This window comes from Daphnia pulex, chromosome 3 (genome assembly GCF_021134715.1).
Source record: "Daphnia pulex isolate KAP4 chromosome 3, ASM2113471v1".
NCBI lineage: Eukaryota > Metazoa > Arthropoda > Branchiopoda > Diplostraca > Daphniidae > Daphnia > Daphnia pulex.
In genome coordinates, this window is record NC_060019.1 from 2,601,780 (window position 1) to 2,619,090 (window position 17,311).

General features: G+C 35.9%; 3 protein-coding genes and 2 long non-coding RNA genes across 5 annotated transcripts; 3 read left to right on the plus strand and 2 right to left on the minus strand.

Moving 5' to 3' along the window:
* Positions 1 to 791: 791 nt before the first annotated feature.
* On the minus strand, positions 792 to 4,875 carry LOC124191546. The gene is made up of 5 exons (XM_046584833.1): positions 4,541 to 4,875; positions 3,729 to 4,447; positions 3,527 to 3,642; positions 1,743 to 3,457; positions 792 to 1,667 (listed from the first exon to the last, which is right to left on the minus strand). The coding sequence occupies exons 1-5, from the start codon at positions 4,723 to 4,725 to the stop codon at positions 1,022 to 1,024; spliced, it is 3,381 nt and encodes a 1,126-aa protein (XP_046440789.1). The 5' UTR covers positions 4,726 to 4,875; the 3' UTR covers positions 792 to 1,021.
* A 358-nt stretch (positions 4,876 to 5,233) lies between these two features.
* Positions 5,234 to 6,170, plus strand: LOC124191550. The gene is made up of 3 exons (XR_006873475.1): positions 5,234 to 5,364; positions 5,432 to 5,848; positions 5,916 to 6,170. It is a non-coding gene; the product is annotated as an uncharacterized LOC124191550 (long non-coding RNA).
* An 805-nt stretch (positions 6,171 to 6,975) lies between these two features.
* On the plus strand, positions 6,976 to 8,865 carry LOC124191549 (Krueppel-like factor 5). Its single transcript, XM_046584839.1, has 2 exons — positions 6,976 to 7,475; positions 7,546 to 8,865. The coding sequence occupies exons 1-2, from the start codon at positions 7,037 to 7,039 to the stop codon at positions 7,962 to 7,964; spliced, it is 858 nt and encodes a 285-aa protein (XP_046440795.1). The 5' UTR covers positions 6,976 to 7,036; the 3' UTR covers positions 7,965 to 8,865.
* A 2,265-nt stretch (positions 8,866 to 11,130) lies between these two features.
* Positions 11,131 to 15,271, minus strand: LOC124191547. Its single transcript, XM_046584834.1, has 6 exons — positions 14,842 to 15,271; positions 14,017 to 14,723; positions 13,822 to 13,934; positions 12,025 to 13,748; positions 11,834 to 11,949; positions 11,131 to 11,794 (listed from the first exon to the last, which is right to left on the minus strand). The coding sequence occupies exons 1-6, from the start codon at positions 15,036 to 15,038 to the stop codon at positions 11,331 to 11,333; spliced, it is 3,321 nt and encodes a 1,106-aa protein (XP_046440790.1). The 5' UTR covers positions 15,039 to 15,271; the 3' UTR covers positions 11,131 to 11,330.
* A 263-nt stretch (positions 15,272 to 15,534) lies between these two features.
* LOC124189743 lies at positions 15,535 to 16,471 on the plus strand. Its single transcript, XR_006872641.1, has 3 exons — positions 15,535 to 15,665; positions 15,733 to 16,149; positions 16,217 to 16,471. It is a non-coding gene; the product is annotated as an uncharacterized LOC124189743 (long non-coding RNA).
* Positions 16,472 to 17,311: the final 840 nt, after the last annotated feature.

Sequence of the window (17,311 nt, forward strand, 5' to 3'; positions counted from 1 at the left end):
GACAGGAAAATCTCACGATTTTGCTATTTTTCTGTACTTGCGACTTTTCCTGGAGTTTGCCAATGTTTCTATAACCGAATCATACGGTCAGTCTATTTATAAATATACACTTTTCTTCCTAGAGCTGGTGAGAATCTCAATCACAGGTAAATATAGCCTACCGTCTAACAAAACCTCGAACAAACCAAACAAGAAGTCGTCACATTTTTTATTTGATTGTAAATTGTTTTCTTAAAGAGGTTTTGACTTTGAGTTTACTCGGACTTGCATACGGATTATGGAAAGAAAATCTTGTTTGGCTTATGGGTTAAAGTTAGGCTTGAGCTCTGGAGTAACTTTACAATCATATCATTTTTAAGCTGCTCAAGTTATTTCAGTTTTCAAAATATGGTCCAATGAATAAACTTTAAAAGTAGGCTAATAGACTTTGGCTTAATATTGACACATAATTTAATACACATGACATTTTTATTTTCTGCCAGGATAAAGCGTGGAAACTGGCTTATTGCCTGTTGAGTGAGTTGGCCTAATAATTCACTCACCATAAAATTGGACATTAGCACATGCGAGCACATGCTGGTCCAATTGCCTTTCCAATCTGTGCTCCATAAGGCTTTCTACATCTACCTGTCCATCTGGTGAAAGGCAGAAATATGATTAAGTCTTTATTTTAATGGTAAGTCCCAATATTTCCATTAGTTTCTTGTCCAGGAAAACAGTAGTGACTTCAACTGGCATAAATAACCACGAAGATGTATTTGTTTTCCGTTCGTCCGTGTCTGCTGGATTACATTAGCAGCGGGATCATTAGCTTTTTTTTTACATCTTTTGTCGGCTGTTATTTTCGAACGCAAACATTTTTATTAAAAACATGAAATTTGAAAAGGGAAAGAAATGTATTTCACGATGCAAATTTTTCTCCTAATTTACCCAAATCAATTTCAATAGAGCACAGGTTTTAAATCACACTTTAACATCCATGATCTCTTCTTGACACCTTTCCCTAAACTAAAATTATTGACTATGTATCTGTCCCGAAGTCTATTTTTGGCTTTTTTGGGTTCAGTTCATTTCCACTGTTTTCTCTTTTCCTTTTTTTCTGTTGTTGCCCGTGACAATTTAGGGAATCATTCACTGACGAAAACAGGCCCTTCGTGCTATCTTTTTTCAAAGTTTTTCCGAAATAGTCATCGCCTGGTTTATGCATCCAACAAAAAAGAGTTTTGTCCCATTCGCTAAGTACTGTTTTGAAATCAAGGTCATCTTTTTTATCGGCTGGGAACGTCAATGGATAATCAAAGGGAAGGAGATAAAAAAACTCAATCTGCTTCTTTGATTTTTCAGCTCCGATTATACGCGCGATACTATGCAAACTTCTCATGTAATGCTCGTACAGGTTGCACTGAAAAAGACTCGAGTCTCCTCCTTTCATTTGCTCGCTGATTTCGATCATTGTTTTAAAGCACTCTTGATCTCCAGAGGTCGTAAAATGGTTTTGAGCTTCTTCGCACAATTTTCCTGGGTTTGGTACGTCCTGATCAGCAACAGACTTTTGGGTAGATTTCTGCCATGCTTGTAAATCCTTCAGTATCATATGATAGGCAACAAATGCGTTACCAAACATTTGGTGGTGATGCACTTGCCTTCTAGTACTTTCCTCAATTGACCTGCAAATTAAAACGTGGTTTATAATAGCCATAGAAGTTATTTTGTTGTTTACACTGGTTATTTTTGTTACTTACATAATGTGATTGCAACTGCTACAGTTAGGATGCCATCCTAAGCTTAACTCTTCTTCGGCCATATATTTTAGTATTTCCAATCCACCGATTTGATTTTCCATTCCGCATTCTTGCAGCATTTCATAGCACTTGCTACTAAACTGAATCCCATGCCGAATTAACAGTTTTATGGCTTCGTCTAATGCAGTTTTATCTTTAAAGTTTTCCAAAACATAAAGACATACATTCTCTGAATGATTTACTTTCAAATGTATGTCAATTCCATTTTCAATTAGAAGTTGAATTATGTCAACTACATTTTCTTTTTCATAATATCGACATAATATAGTGAGAGCATTCCTTCCGGATTTGTGTTTGCAATTGATGTCGATTCCATTTTTAATCAAAAGTCGAATAATGTCAATTAAATTTTCGTTTTTATATTTTGCACACAATTTAGTGAGAGCATTATCTCCGTCATCGGTCTTGTAATTGACTTCGACTCCATTTTTAATTAAAAGTCGAATGATGTCAATTAAATTTTCGTTTTTATAATGTTCGCACAATAAAGTGAGAGCATTATCTCCGAAGCTGTCTTTGCACTTGACTTCGATTCCACTTTTAATGAGAAGTCCAGTAATGTCAAGCAAATTTTCGTGTTTATAATATTGGCACAATTTAGTAAGAGCATTATCTCCGTAGTAGTTTTTGCAGTTGACTTCGATTCTGTTTTTAATTAAAAGTTGAATGATTTCAACTAAATTTTCGTTTTTATAATGTTCGCACAATAAAGTGAGAGCATTATCTCCATTGTTGTTTTTGCAGCTGACTTCGATTCCATTTTTAAGCAAAAGATAAATTATCTCAATCAAATTTTCGTTTTTATAATGTTCGCACAATAAAGTGAGAGCATTATCTCCGGATTTGTTTTTGCAATTAATGTCGATCTTATCAATGAAAAGTTGAATTATCTCAATCAAATTTTTGTTTTTATTATATGTGCACAATTCAGTGAGAGCATTATCTCCGTCTTTGGTTTTCCAGTTGATTTCGATTCCCTTTTTAATTAAAAGTCGAATGATGTAAACTAAATTTTCGTTTTGATAATTACGACATAAGAAAAGAAGAACATTCCATCCGGTGTTGGTTTTGCAATTGACGTCGATTTCATGTTGAATTAAAAGTTCAATGATTTCAATTAAATTTTCTTTTTGACAGTGACGACATAAGAAAAGAAGAGCATTCCATCCGGTGTTGGTTTTGCAATTGATGTCGATCCCATTTACAATGAAAAGTTGAATTATCTCAATTAAATTTTCGTTTTTATAATATTCGCACAATAAGGTGAGAGCATTATCTCCTTTGTTGTTTTTGCAGTTGACTTCGATTCCAGTTTTAATCAAAAGATCAATTATCTCACTTAAATTTTCGTTTTTATAATATTGGCACAATTTAGTGAGGGCGTTGTCTCCGTTTTCGTCTTTGCAGTTGACGCTGATTCCATTATCAATGAAAAGTCGAATTATCTCAATTAAATCGTCCTGTTCGTAATAATAGTTACACAGAATGTGGAGCGCGTTATTTCTATTCTCATCGACACTGTTGACATCGCCTCCATTTGCAATTAGGAGTTGAAGTGTTTGAATGACATTTTTTTCCTGATGATTAAATCGGCAATACCATGTTATGATGTTTTTCTTTCCCAATTCGTCTATTAATGCGGGAATTTCTAAAATCTTTCAACGTGCAAAAAAAACCCTTAAATTGATCAATTAGAATACATGCTTTGCTATAAAATCTTTTACCTGGCTTTGGATTAATTTCATTCCTTCAACAACATCTGACGATGTAATTGTTCTTTCTTCTGCTTTGTGCGTCAACATTTGCAAGATTAATTTAGAAACTCGTTTCGATTCCATTTCTGCTCAATGAATAAATAAATAAACATGGTAAAACATTACAATGGTAACACGTAAGAAAAGAAATCTTTGAAAAGTAAAGACTTACTTCCAACATTGACCGGATTATTCATTTTGATATTTGATGTTATTTCGTCTTCATCAACTCCGAAAGGATGGGCTCCATTTAAAAGAAGCGAACCAAAGACCAAGCCCGCTGCAAAGACATCACTTTCAAAAGTAGCAAGTGTTCGAGGATTTGATAATGTTTGCAACTCTGGAGCTTGCCATGTTCTCGATCTTTTACTTGTGAAAAATATTGTTTCATTCTCGAGGAACTCCTTTTCAATGTCACCCATTGGCTTGGTTCCTTTTTCGATATTTATTTTGGATTCTTCCTTCTCTTGCAAATTTTGTGTTGTGAAGTGAGTGAGTGTTATTTTTTGGGGATTTTTTTCATGTTCCATGACCAATGTTGATCCGGTTGCTTTTTCGATATTCGTTTCCGATTCTAGCATCTCTTCTCCCTTTTGTATTGGTTGATCTATTCGATCACTTACTTTTTTTATATTTGTTTGCTTTTCAATATTAATTTTCTTCGATTTGTCATAATGTAATGGCGATTCGTAATAGGCCCATTTCATATTTATCCCAGTAGCCCCATCACCGCCCCAAATGACGACATTTTCCGGTTTTATATCTCTGTGAATCAATTTTTGTGAGTGAAGGTACTCAAGTCCTAAAGCTAACTGCGATATAGCTGTAAAATGATCCGGTAATCCTTTCATTATTCTTTCACCCCAGATTTCATCTAATGTGATGCAATTTCTTCGTAAAAAATTAGAATGCAAAGTTAAAACATGAAATATGTCAATATCGTTGAACATCTTACAAAATTTCAATTTAGTAGTGCTTACTTACCGCTGGTTACGATACTTGTAACAGTCGTATTCTACTAAGATTTTGAAGACGTTGGGATGTATTTGTCTTAAAAGAAAGAATTCGTCAATTTCACGACCTCTAGATGATTTCCTCAGTAGATATTCAAGGGTTGGAAATGTCGTGTGGGGAATGCAAAAATGTGTATCACTGCTCATTTCCTCCATGTCCGTTTCCTTTTTTATTCACTATGAAAATTCACAGTTTTGAACGAAATTTTCAACCACTGTGTCTTTGTATTAAAAGGATTTTGAAATTGTACTACAACCGACTATTGCGTATAGCTCCTATAGGACTACGCCTCAACCGCATACTATATATATGAGATTTTAGTGCGTCGCAATAATAGATATTTTCACCTAAGGGATGAGTCGAGTTGGGACCTAAGCGGCTGTTGCGCTTTGGTACCACTAGTTGACGCCAAATCGCGCAAGATATATATAACATGAACCAACCCTACCCCCTTCCCTCCCATAAAAGGAGCGTATGTCTTTCCGTTGAAATAGAGACATCCAACTGTTGGTTAGGTTCCTAAGAATCAAGCACGTTGGCGTGCGCAACGGCAACACCCTAACGGCCTATCTATAACGATGTGGTTCCAAAGCGCAACAGCCGCTTCGTTCTCAACCCTACGAAAGAAATTTAAAAAAACATTTATAATACAAACCAAAAAAAGAACATTTTGGGGTTTTTTCTACCTCGATACTCGGTGTGTTTAGAGTCATGCCTGCAAGCTGTAACTAAACATAATTTCCCGAATTCTTAAGCTTATTAACGTATTGTTGATTTTTGGACTTCTCGTCAAGGTATTATATTTCACATCTCAATCAAGACTTTTATTTATTTGTCACTTATTTTGTCATATTATTTCAGACATAAAGTTCTCGATATGGCTGCTCCAAATCGTCCATTATTGGGTGGGTTCGCCAACCCAAACTTTGTGTTGATCAATGGCGAATATTGGAGTGCGAGTGGGAATAGGAGGTATGTCCAAGCCCATTCCTGGATTGCAGAATTCGCAAACATTCTTCTCGATTGGATGCGGATAAAAGGGTACCCAAATCCCATATGGCCGGATCAAACACCACTTTCCGTGGGAGGTCCATCGGAAATTATGAATTATATCGAAACCTTCCCGTGTTATATTGCTCGTGATGATCCAACTATCGAATCTAAAGTAAGAAGACAGATGTGCTATATTCGACGACTCAGAAATAAGATCACACACGAAAATATAGAAAATGCTGAAACATTGAAAAAATTACTTCACCAAATGAAGGAAGTCTGCAAGTAAGTTAACAACGTTCTCAATTTTTATCTTAGTAAATAACGTAAACATCATATTTATTACGAATAGGTTATCACCCAAGAAAACAGGACCACAGGGATTTGCTTCCAGATGTGAAAATGAATTAGACAATGCAAACCATATACAAACTAGTTTTTTGTATTGAAGGGTTAACATGTGCTCATTTTGCTACCAAAATGACCTGCCAATTCCCGCATAAGTAATGCCTCGTGTTGAACGTGAGCATATATAAGACTTTTAGTATACTTTTAAATGCATATCACCTTTATGAGTTCATTACAATCAATCTTAATCTTTATTGAACTAATTTGTGTATTTAATTTGAATCATCATTATTATCAAAAGCCAGTTCTCCAGTCTCAATTTACTTATTTTCTTTTCTTATAGTTTATATTTTTGCAGTAGTTTTATAACGTGATTGGCTGATTGCTTTTCCAATCGTTCCTGTTAATTTTAGTCATAAAATTGGCTGCTAGATGGCTTCCATCTCACTTGCATTCCCAATTTTTATACATAACGTAGAAAGAGAACCTTACTTAGTGAAAAACGTTTTATTTCATGAATTTTTAAATATTTGTTAGTATTTTGATTATTGTTATAAGTTAACATAGTACTAGTCAAGGATTGAATTCTCAACTCAATAGACCTAAGTTTTTTAAGGCATGATTGCCTGAACTCGTCAAAGTAGTAAATTTTCCTCAAATCTCTTTACAGAATAAACCAAAAATTCTCGCTCAAAAGCTTAGACGGAATGCCACCAAAATTCGAATTTGTCTTTTGGCTCTCCTGTTACTTGCTGTACGTGATGAAATCTATTCACATCCGAATAAGCAAAGAATTTATCCGTCTGGGGAAAAGGACCCCCATAACAAACACTACACACAAACAAAATTTTCTTTCGTTAAATTTTTGAAATTCCCCGAAAAATAATCCCCCCCCCCCAAATAAAAATTTTAATTCGATTAAATTGTTTTTTAAACAACATCCGGTTTGGATGGATCGATGACGAGTGAATAAATCATTTTTAGCGCCCGAGTCCAAATAACTTTGCATGACGCATTGTACGGCGGCTGAGCTGACCGCTGACCCGCTAGTTTATATTACGGTCTCCATGGCGACCTTACCGCGAAGATTTTGCCGAATTGGACTGGGAAGTTCAACCGAATCAGATGACCAACTTTCAGACAGTTCCACTACACCAGGAACAGGATCCGCTTTTTATACCGTTCCAGCTGGACAATTGCGAGCCCAAGAGGTATTATCCTTTGACGCTGGAGCCGCCTCCTTTGCATTCCATCCATCAGCAGCCGCAGCAGCAATCCGTGGTGATTCCAATGGAGCCCAGCAAACCTGGTCGATCCAGTGGCGGTCGCTCTCTACTCATCCAACCTCGTACTCTCAACCAAACAATCAAGACTAATAACAACAACCCCACCACTACCACCAAGAGCAACAATAGCAGTCCAGCCAAAACGGCCATCAAGGAAGAAGACAAGATCTTTCCTTGCACTTATCCCAACTGCAAAAAGATTTACGCCAAGTCATCGCATCTTAAAGCTCATTTGAGGAGACACACTGGCGAGAAACCCTTTGCTTGCACCTGGGCAGGTAAATGTTCATTCCCTTCATTATTCCCTGATCGCATTTTATTAATTTGATTTTCTTTCATCCAATTTAGGGTGTGGATGGCGTTTCTCTCGATCTGATGAACTGGCCCGTCACAAACGTTCTCACTCCGGCGTGAAACCGTACGGCTGTCCAGTTTGCACGAAACGATTTTCCCGTTCGGATCATTTGAGCAAACATTTGAAGGTTCACCGACGGGAACGTGGTGCTGCTGGGCAGATGAATCAACCCATTCTTCCGGCTTCCACTGGAGTTCGACGTGGTAGACCCCCGGGTGCTGCTTCATTAGCTGCTGCTGCTGCAGCAGCGGCGGCCGCAGCCGCTGCGGCTATCGGCGGGTGTGTTCCTCCGGCTCTCATCAACACGTACGGAAACAATTCCAGCCACCACCTCAACAACAATCACCATCTCAACCATCAATCACACCAAGTATACAACAGTTCTAGTAGTAATAGTAATAATTTGCATTGATAGTTTTTTAGTTATGATTTCATTTTGTGTGAAACAACTGCCAAAGATTTTTTTTTTTTTGTTTAATTTTTTGTTTACATTTCGTTTTGCGAAACGATCGAAATTCTTGGTTAGTTATTCCCCATTTTCTTTCTTTGTCCTTTCTTGTCGGTACATTTCTACATATTATAGCTCGGAAGAGAGTAAGAAAAAAAAACAGAATCGAAATTATTATTGTGTGTGTCTATTAATGCTAGTGAATACTATGACCCGTAAGCCGGAATGTTTTTTCTTTTCAAATGTTCACCGTTTACGCGCGTCTTTTTCTACTACACCCCCACTCGAGCGAAAGTAAGTGCAACTCGCAAATTTAAAACTTGTTGGCTGTAGGGTTAACGGTTTGAAACTTTCCAAGTTTCAAAACATTGACATTCAGACTCGATTTGTTTTGTTTTTGTCCGTTTGTAAATAGTTTTTGACTGTTACGCCATAGAAATTAAACAGGTGTTGTTGATGGATTGTATGTCTCATAAAATGTTGTCGTGTTGGATGTTGTATGTCCCGCCCCCTCTGCTACTGGCTACACACGTGCCGTGTTTCCGTGAGTGAATAGTCTCGTCAAAACCCTTTGGGAACTGAAAATGAGTTGTTCCTCGTTTAATTGTTGCATTCTGAATTTAATGTACCAAGGTGCCTGTCTTGAATACTCTTTCGATTAACTAGTGTATTACGTCAGTATAACAATTGGCAATCAAGAAATTGCGTCATAATCCATACGTGAATCTTTCCTTTTGTGTAAAGTTGGCGGTACATCAATCTTAGTTTTGGTGTATTTCTATAATGCATGTGAATTATCTGATTGTGTTTAATTTTCTGTCGAATGATTCCCTAACATTTTGTAAAATAAAAAAGTTAAACTAAAGTAAATCGAATATTTTCAAACGAATGTGAAACGTTCGCCGTAAAGATTTGATAGGCTGCTTGAACTTTCTCAAAAGCTTTAAATTTTCTTAAGAACATTCCATATGGAATGTTGTGTCATGTATCGAAGTAATCGATAGTTGCCAAAACTTTCACGCATTTGCCTCATCAACACCATCAACACAAGTTACTTTATTTTACTTTAAATTCATTTGAATCAATACCATTTGGAGATAAGCTACCAAGCATTATCTGACATTAAATATTTTTCTTGTCAGAAAGTAGAGCTAGTATTCTATAGCTCTGCAGAAAGTCTCGGAAAACTTACATTAATTTAATCTCTATCCTCGCCCCACCTTGCAGACCTGCAGTCTATACTCAGTAGCAGATAATATTTTATTTTTTAATTGTTAAAATATTGCATGTACACTTGTACAGTATATATGAGAGAAAAGAATTGACTATATTGGAAATTGGAAATTTGGATTTCGAATAGAAAAGCGGGAAAAAGGGCCCGAAGCGAGAAATAATGGACGACGGCAACATCGCAGTTGCAGACATTCAAATGCTAAACTAATAAACTGCAACAAGTCAACAACAACTGCAATTGCAATTGGTCGAGTCTATTGCACCGTCGGGCTGACGGTGCTCGAATGGGGAAGCAAATGCAGAACATTCTTTCCCTCTTTGTTCTTACAGTTGATGTCAGCCCCATTCTCGATTAGTATGTGAAATATTTCAAACAAATTTTCACTGTCATTTCTTTTTGGATCTGCCAAATGTAGAAGTGGAGTCAGTTCTTTTTCATCCACTGAGTTAATATCCATTCCTTTCTGAATCAGTATTTCGATTTCTTCAACACTTGGATAGGTATCTTTATCGAAGATTGACATCTGAAAGATTTTACCAAAACTTTTGGTCTTAACGTTAAGTATAATTTATGCATACATATATTTTTTTACTTTGGTTGGAGTTGCTGTGGTATTTAACTATCAGGTAATTCCTAATTGTAATTCCGTGTTGCCGACGTTGATGTTGATGAGGAAATGAGGAATGAAGTGATTTCCATGTGTTTTTGTTTTTTGATGTTATTGTTATTGTAAAAGTACGGCGTTGCCAATTTAATTGTGCCGCGCGACTAGCGCGCCAATTTCCCCTCCGGGGCTAAATGCGGGAGCGGCCGCGGGCTTCTAACTATATATTTATAACTTAGGCTAAGTTAGTCAGCTGAGTTATGTGTTAGGTGCGCACTTATTCGCACAATTTAGGAGTGCGTGCTTTGCACAAATTAGAGATAACCGGGTTTTTTATTTGCTGCCATCTTCACTTTCCATATACTTGATCTCAGTAATGTATGATGTATTCATCGAAGTAATGGGTATCAGTTGCCAAAATTTCCACACATGTTTATTCTTATTAATTTAATCAGGTGCTTATTTTATTTTTTTAAAACACATTTCATTTTAATGAATCCCCTTAACCTGCCTCCGTTAATTTAAATTCCATCCTCGATCAATCAATTTATTTGAAAAAAATATAGGAAATGAAAAGAATTCACTGTTTGATGGTGACTTACTTCTTTTTTGAATGGAAAAGCGGGAAAAGAGGCGAAAGATGGAACGAGAAAATAAAACAAGTGTGAAATGACCAACGGCAACACCTCATTTGCGTTTTTTAAACGACTAAAAGTTCTGTCTCCGACTGGGATCTGGTATCTGTAGACAGGAAAATTACACGATTTTGCTATTTTTCTTTACTTTGCGACTTTATCTGCTGCTCAAGTTTTTTTTTCAGTTTTCAAAATATGGTCTAATGAATAGTAATAGACTTTTGTTTAATATTGACACATCATTTTATATGTAGGTTTATTTTCTGCCAGGATGAAGCATGGAACCTGGCTTACTACCTGTTCAGTGAGTTGGCCTAATAATTCACTCACTGCAAACTGTACATTTAGCACATGCTGGTTGCATCAATCGGTGCTCCATAGGGCTTTCTAAATATGCACGTCCATCCAGCGGAAGACGAGAAGAAATTAAGTCTTCATTCTATAATGGAAAGTTCCAATATTTCCATTAGTTTCTTATCCAGGGAAAATAGTATTGACTTGAAGTGGCATAAAAAACCACGAGGATGATTCTTTTTAGCCGTTCGTTCGTGTCTGCTGGATTACATTAGCAGCGTGATCGTTAGCTTTTCTCACGTTTTTTGTTGGCTGTTATTTTCGAACGCAAAGTGAAGGATTAATTTTGACTTACAAATTGAATTTGAGATAGGAAACAAATGTATTTCAAGATTCCAATTGTTTCTTGTGATTTACCCAAATTAATTCCAATTAGGCACACAGGTTATTAAGTAATTTGACACACCTGCTCCCTTATGGTTTTTCTAAACTAAAATGATGCACTATTTATCGGTTCCCAATTTTATTTAGGGGTTCAATAATGTAAGGGGCGCTTTTGAAGTTCACTGCTTTTTCCGTTGTTGCCCGTGACAATTTAGGGAATCATTCACTGACGAAAACAGACCCTTCGTGCTATCTTTTTTCAAAGTTTTTCCGAAATAGTCATCGCCTGGTTTATGCATCCAACAAAAAAGAGTTTTGTCCCATTCGCTAAGTGCTGTTTTGAAATCAGGGTCATCTTTTTTATCGGCCGGGAACGTCAATGAATAATCAAAGGGAAGGAGATAAAAAAACTCAATCTGCTTCTTTGATTTTTCAGCTCCGATTATACGCGCGATACTATGCAAACTTCTCATGTAATGCTCGTACAGGTTGCACTGAAAAAGACTCGAGTCTCCTCCTTTCATTTGCTCGCTGATTTCGACCATCGTTTTAAAGCACTCTTGATCTTCAGGGGTAGTAAAATGGTTTTGAGCTTCTTCGCACAATTTTCCTGGGTTTGGTACGTCCTGATCAGCAACAGATTTTTGGGCCAAAAATCTGTTGCTGAACAGGACCAAAAAATTTTGGGTAGATTTCTGCCATGCTTGTAAATCCTTCAGTATCATGTGATAGGCAACAAATGCGTTCCCAAACATTTGTTGGTGTTGCGCTTGCCTTCTAGCACTTTCCTCAATTGACCTGCAAATGAAAACGTGGTTTAAAAAAGTTATAGAAGTTATTTTGTTGTTTACACTGGTTATTTTTGTTACTTACAGAATATGATTGCAACTGATACAGTTAGGATGCCATCCTAAACTTAATTCTTCTTCGGCCATATATTTTAGTATTTCCAATCCACCGATTTGATTTTTCATCCCGCATTCTTGCAGCATTTCATAGCACTTGCTACTAAACAGAATCCCATGCCGAATTTGGCGAATTAACAGTTTTATGACTTCATCTAATGGGGTATTATGTTTTTTCAAAACATAAAAAAACACATTCTCTGAATGGCATACTTCTGAAGGTATTTGAATTCCATTTTCAAATAGAAGTCGAGTAATGTCAATTGAATTTTCGTTGTTATAATATTTGCACAATAAAGTGAGCGCATTATCTCCGTCGTTGTTTTTTCTATTGACTTCGATTCCATTTTTAATCAAAAGTCGAATGATGTCAATTAAATTTTCGTGTTTATACCATCTGCACAATAAATTGAGAGCATTGTCTCCGTTCTTGTTTTTACAGTTGACTTCGACCCCCTTATTTATTAGAAGGCGAAAAATTTCAATTAAATTTTCGTTTTCATAATATTTGCACAATAGAGTGAGAGCATTTTCTCCAGGGATCTCGTTTTTGCAGTTGACTTCGACCCCCTTTTTAATTAGAAGGCGAATAATTTCAATTAAATTTTCGTTTTTATAATATTTGCACAATTTAGTGAGAGCATTGTCTCCGTAGGTGTCTTTGCAGTTGACTTCGATCCCCTTTTCAATTAGAAGTCGAATAATGTAAATTAAATTTTCTTTTTCACAATACTTGCATAATTGAGTGAGAGCATTATCCCCGAAACTGTCTATGCAGTTGACTTCGAATCCATTTTCAATCAAAAGTAGAGTAATGTCAATTAATTTTTTGTTTTTATAATATTTGCACAATTTAGTGAGAGCATTATCTCCGTTCTTGTCTTTGAAGTTGACATTGATTTCATTTTTAATCAATAGTCGAATGATATCAATTAAATTTTCCTTTTGATAAAAGTGGCACAATATAGTGAGAGCATTTTCTCCGTCGTTGGTTTTGCAATTGATATCGATTCCATTTTCAATCAAAAGTTGGATAATGTCAATTAAATTTTCGCTTTGATAATATTGGCACAATTTAGTGAAAGTATGATCTCCGTTCTTGTCTTTGGAGTTGACGTTGAATCCATTTCCAATCAAAAGTGAAATTATCTCAATTAAATTTTCGTTTTTATAATATTTGCACAAATAAGTGAAAGCATTATCTCCGTTCTTGTCTTCGAAGTTGACTTCGAATCCAGGATATCCAATCAAAATTTGAATTATCTCAATGAAATTTTCGTTTTTATAATATTTGCACAAATAAGTGAAAGCATAATCTCCGTTCTTGTCTTTGGAGTTGACGTTGAATCCATTTCCAATGAAAAGTCGAATTATCTCAATAACATTTTCGTTTTTATAATATTTGCACAAATAAGTGAAAGCATTATCTCCATTCTTGTCTTTGAAGTTGACGTTGAATCCATTTCCAATCAAAAGTCGAATTATCTCAATTAAATTTTCTTGTTTGTAATAGTTACACAGAATTTGTAGCGCGTTATTTCCATTTTCATCGACGCTGTTAACATCGCCTCCATTTGCAATTAGGAGTTGAAGTTTTTGAATGACATTTTTTTCCTGATGATTAAATCGGCAATACCATGTTATGATGTTTTTCTTTCCCAATTCGTCTATCAATGCGGGAATTTCTAAAATCTTCAACGTGAAAATAATACCCTAAAATTGATCAACTAGAACTATATATATTATTTTTTGCAGTATTTTTTACCTCTTTTTGGATTACATTCAATCGTTCAACAACATTTGACGATGTAATTCTTTCTTCTGCTTTTTGCGTCAACATTTGTAAGATTAATTTAGTAACTCGTTTCGATTCCATTTCTGCTCAATAAATAAATAACGATGGTAAAACGTTACAATGGTAAAACGTAAGAAATGAAATCTTGTAAAAGTAAAGACTTACTTTTATCATTGACCGGTTTATTCATTTTGATATTTGATATTATTTCGTCTTCATCAATCCCGAAAGGATGGACTCCCTTTAAAAGAAGCGAACCAAAGACCAAGCCCGCTGCAAAGACGTCACTTTCAAAAGTAGCAAGTGTTCGAGGATTTGATAATGTTTGCAACTCGGGAGCTTGCCATGTTCTCGATCTTTTATCTGTGAAAAATTTTGTTTCATTCACGTGAAACTCTTTTTCAAAGTCACTCATTTGCTCGGTTCCTTTTTCTATATTTATTTTGGATTCTCCCTTCTCTTGCAACTTTTGTGTTATTGTGTGCGATTGTGAATCGTGTGTCAATTGTGTGTGAGATTGTGTGGGAAAAATCCCCCCCAAAAAACTGCTCAATCGACCAGTTATTTTTTGGGGATTTGTTTGTCGATCACTTATTTTTTGGGGATTTGTTTGCTCTTGAATATCGACTTTCTTTGATTTGTCATAGCGTGATGGCGATTCAAAATAGGCCCATTTCATAGTTATCCCAGCAACGCTGTTCCAAATGATGACGTTTTCCGGTTTTATATCTCGATGAATTAGTTTTTGTGAGTGAAGGTACTCAAGTCCTAGAGCTAATTGCAATATAGCTGTAAAATGATCAGGTAGTAGTTCCTTTTTTCTATCACTCCTCCAGATTTTATTTAATGTGATGCATTCATCTCTACGGAAACTAGTGTAAGGAAATCCCAAAATTTCAAAATAACACTTAAATAAATTAGAATAAGTTATAACATAATGTCGATATCGTTAAACATCTTACAAATTTCAATTTAGTAGTGCTTACTTACCAGGAACGATAGTCGTAACGACTGTCGTATTCTACTAAGATTTTGAAGACGTTGGGATGTATTTGTCTTAAAAGAAAGAATTCTTTAATTTCACGACAACTAGATGATTTCCTCAGTAGATATTCAAGGGTTGGAAATGTCGTGTGGGGAATGCAAAAATGTGTATCACTGCTCATTTCCTCCATGTCCGTTTCCATTTTTATTCACTATGAAAATTCACAGTTTTGAACGAAATTTTCAACCACTGTGTCTTTGTATTAAAAGGATTTTGAAATTGTACTACAACCGACTATTGCGTATAGCTCCTATAGGACTACGCCTCAACCGCATACTATATATATGAGATTTTAGTGCGTCGCAATAATAGATATTTTCACCTAAGGGATGAGTCGAGTTGGGACCTAAGCGGCTGTTGCGCTTTGGTACCACTAGTTGACGCCAAATCGCGCAAGATATATATAACATGAACCAACCCTACCCCCTTCCCTCCCATAAAAGGAGCGTATGTCTTTCCGTTGAAATAGAGACATCCAACTGTTGGTTAGGTTCCTAAGAATCAAGCACGTTGGCGTGCGCAACGGCAACACCCTAACGGCCTATCTATAACGATGTGGTTCCAAAGCGCAACAGCCGCTTCGTTCTCAACCCTACGAAAGAAATTTAAAAAAACATTTATAATACAAACCAAAAAAAGAACATTTTGGGGTTTTTTCTACCTCGATACTCGGTGTGTTTAGAGTCATGCCTGCAAGCTGTAACTAAACATAATTTCCCGAATTCTTAAGCTTATTAACGTATTGTTGATTTTTGGACTTCTCGTCAAGGTATTATATTTCACATCTCAATCAAGACTTTTATTTATTTGTCACTTATTTTGTCATATTATTTCAGACATAAAGTTCTCGATATGGCTGCTCCAAATCGTCCATTATTGGGTGGGTTCGCCAACCCAAACTTTGTGTTGATCAATGGCGAATATTGGAGTGCGAGTGGGAATAGGAGGTATGTCCAAGCCCATTCCTGGATTGCAGAATTCGCAAACATTCTTCTCGATTGGATGCGGATAAAAGGGTACCCAAATCCCATATGGCCGGATCAAACACCACTTTCCGTGGGAGGTCCATCGGAAATTATGAATTATATCGAAACCTTCCCGTGTTATATTGCTCGTGATGATCCAACTATCGAATCTAAAGTAAGAAGACAGATGTGCTATATTCGACGACTCAGAAATAAGATCACACACGAAAATATAGAAAATGCTGAAACATTGAAAAAATTACTTCACCAAATGAAGGAAGTCTGCAAGTAAGTTAACAACGTTCTCAATTTTTATCTTAGTAAATAACGTAAACATCATATTTATTACGAATAGGTTATCACCCAAGAAAACAGGACCACAGGGATTTGCTTCCAGATGTGAAAATGAATTAGACAATGCAAACCATATACAAACTAGTTTTTTGTATTGAAGGGTTAACATGTGCTCATTTTGCTACCAAAATGACCTGCCAATTCCCGCATAAGTAATGCCTCGTGTTGAACGTGAGCATATATAAGACTTTTAGTATACTTTTAAATGCATATCACCTTTATGAGTTCATTACAATCAATCTTAATCTTTATTGAACTAATTTGTGTATTTAATTTGAATCATCATTATTATCAAAAGCCAGTTCTCCAGTCTCAATTTACTTATTTTCTTTTCTTATAGTTTATATTTTTGCAGTAGTTTTATAACGTGATTGGCTGATTGCTTTTCCAATCGTTCCTGTTAATTTTAGTCATAAAATTGGCTGCTAGATGGCTTCCATCTCACTTGCATTCCCAATTTTTATACATAACGTAGAAAGAGAACCTTACTTAGTGAAAAACGTTTTATTTCATGAATTTTTAAATATTTGTTAGTATTTTGATTATTGTTATAAGTTAACATAGTACTAGTCAAGGATTGAATTCTCAACTCAATAGACCTAAGTTTTTTAAGGCATGATTGCCTGAACTCGTCAAAGTAGTAAATTTTCCTCAAATCTCTTTACAGAATAAACCAAAAATTCTCGCTCAAAAGCTTAGACGGAATGCCACCAAAATTCGAATTTGTCTTTTGGCTCTCCTGTTACTTGCTGTACGTGATGAAATCTATTCACATCCGAATAAGCAAAGAATTTATCCGTCTGGGGAAAAGGACCCCCATAACAAACACTACACACAAACAAAATTTTCTTTCGTTAAATTTTTGAAATTCCCCGAAAAATAATCCCCCCCCCCCAAATAAAAATTTTAATTCGATTAAATTGTTTTTTAAACAACATCCGGTTTGGATGGATCGATGACGAGTGAATAAATCATTTTTAGCGCCCGAGTCCAAATAACTTTGCATGACGCATTGTACGGCGGCTGAGCTGACCGCTGACCCGCTAGTTTATATTACGGTCTCCATGGCGACCGGGTGTATTTGCTCGAACAATAT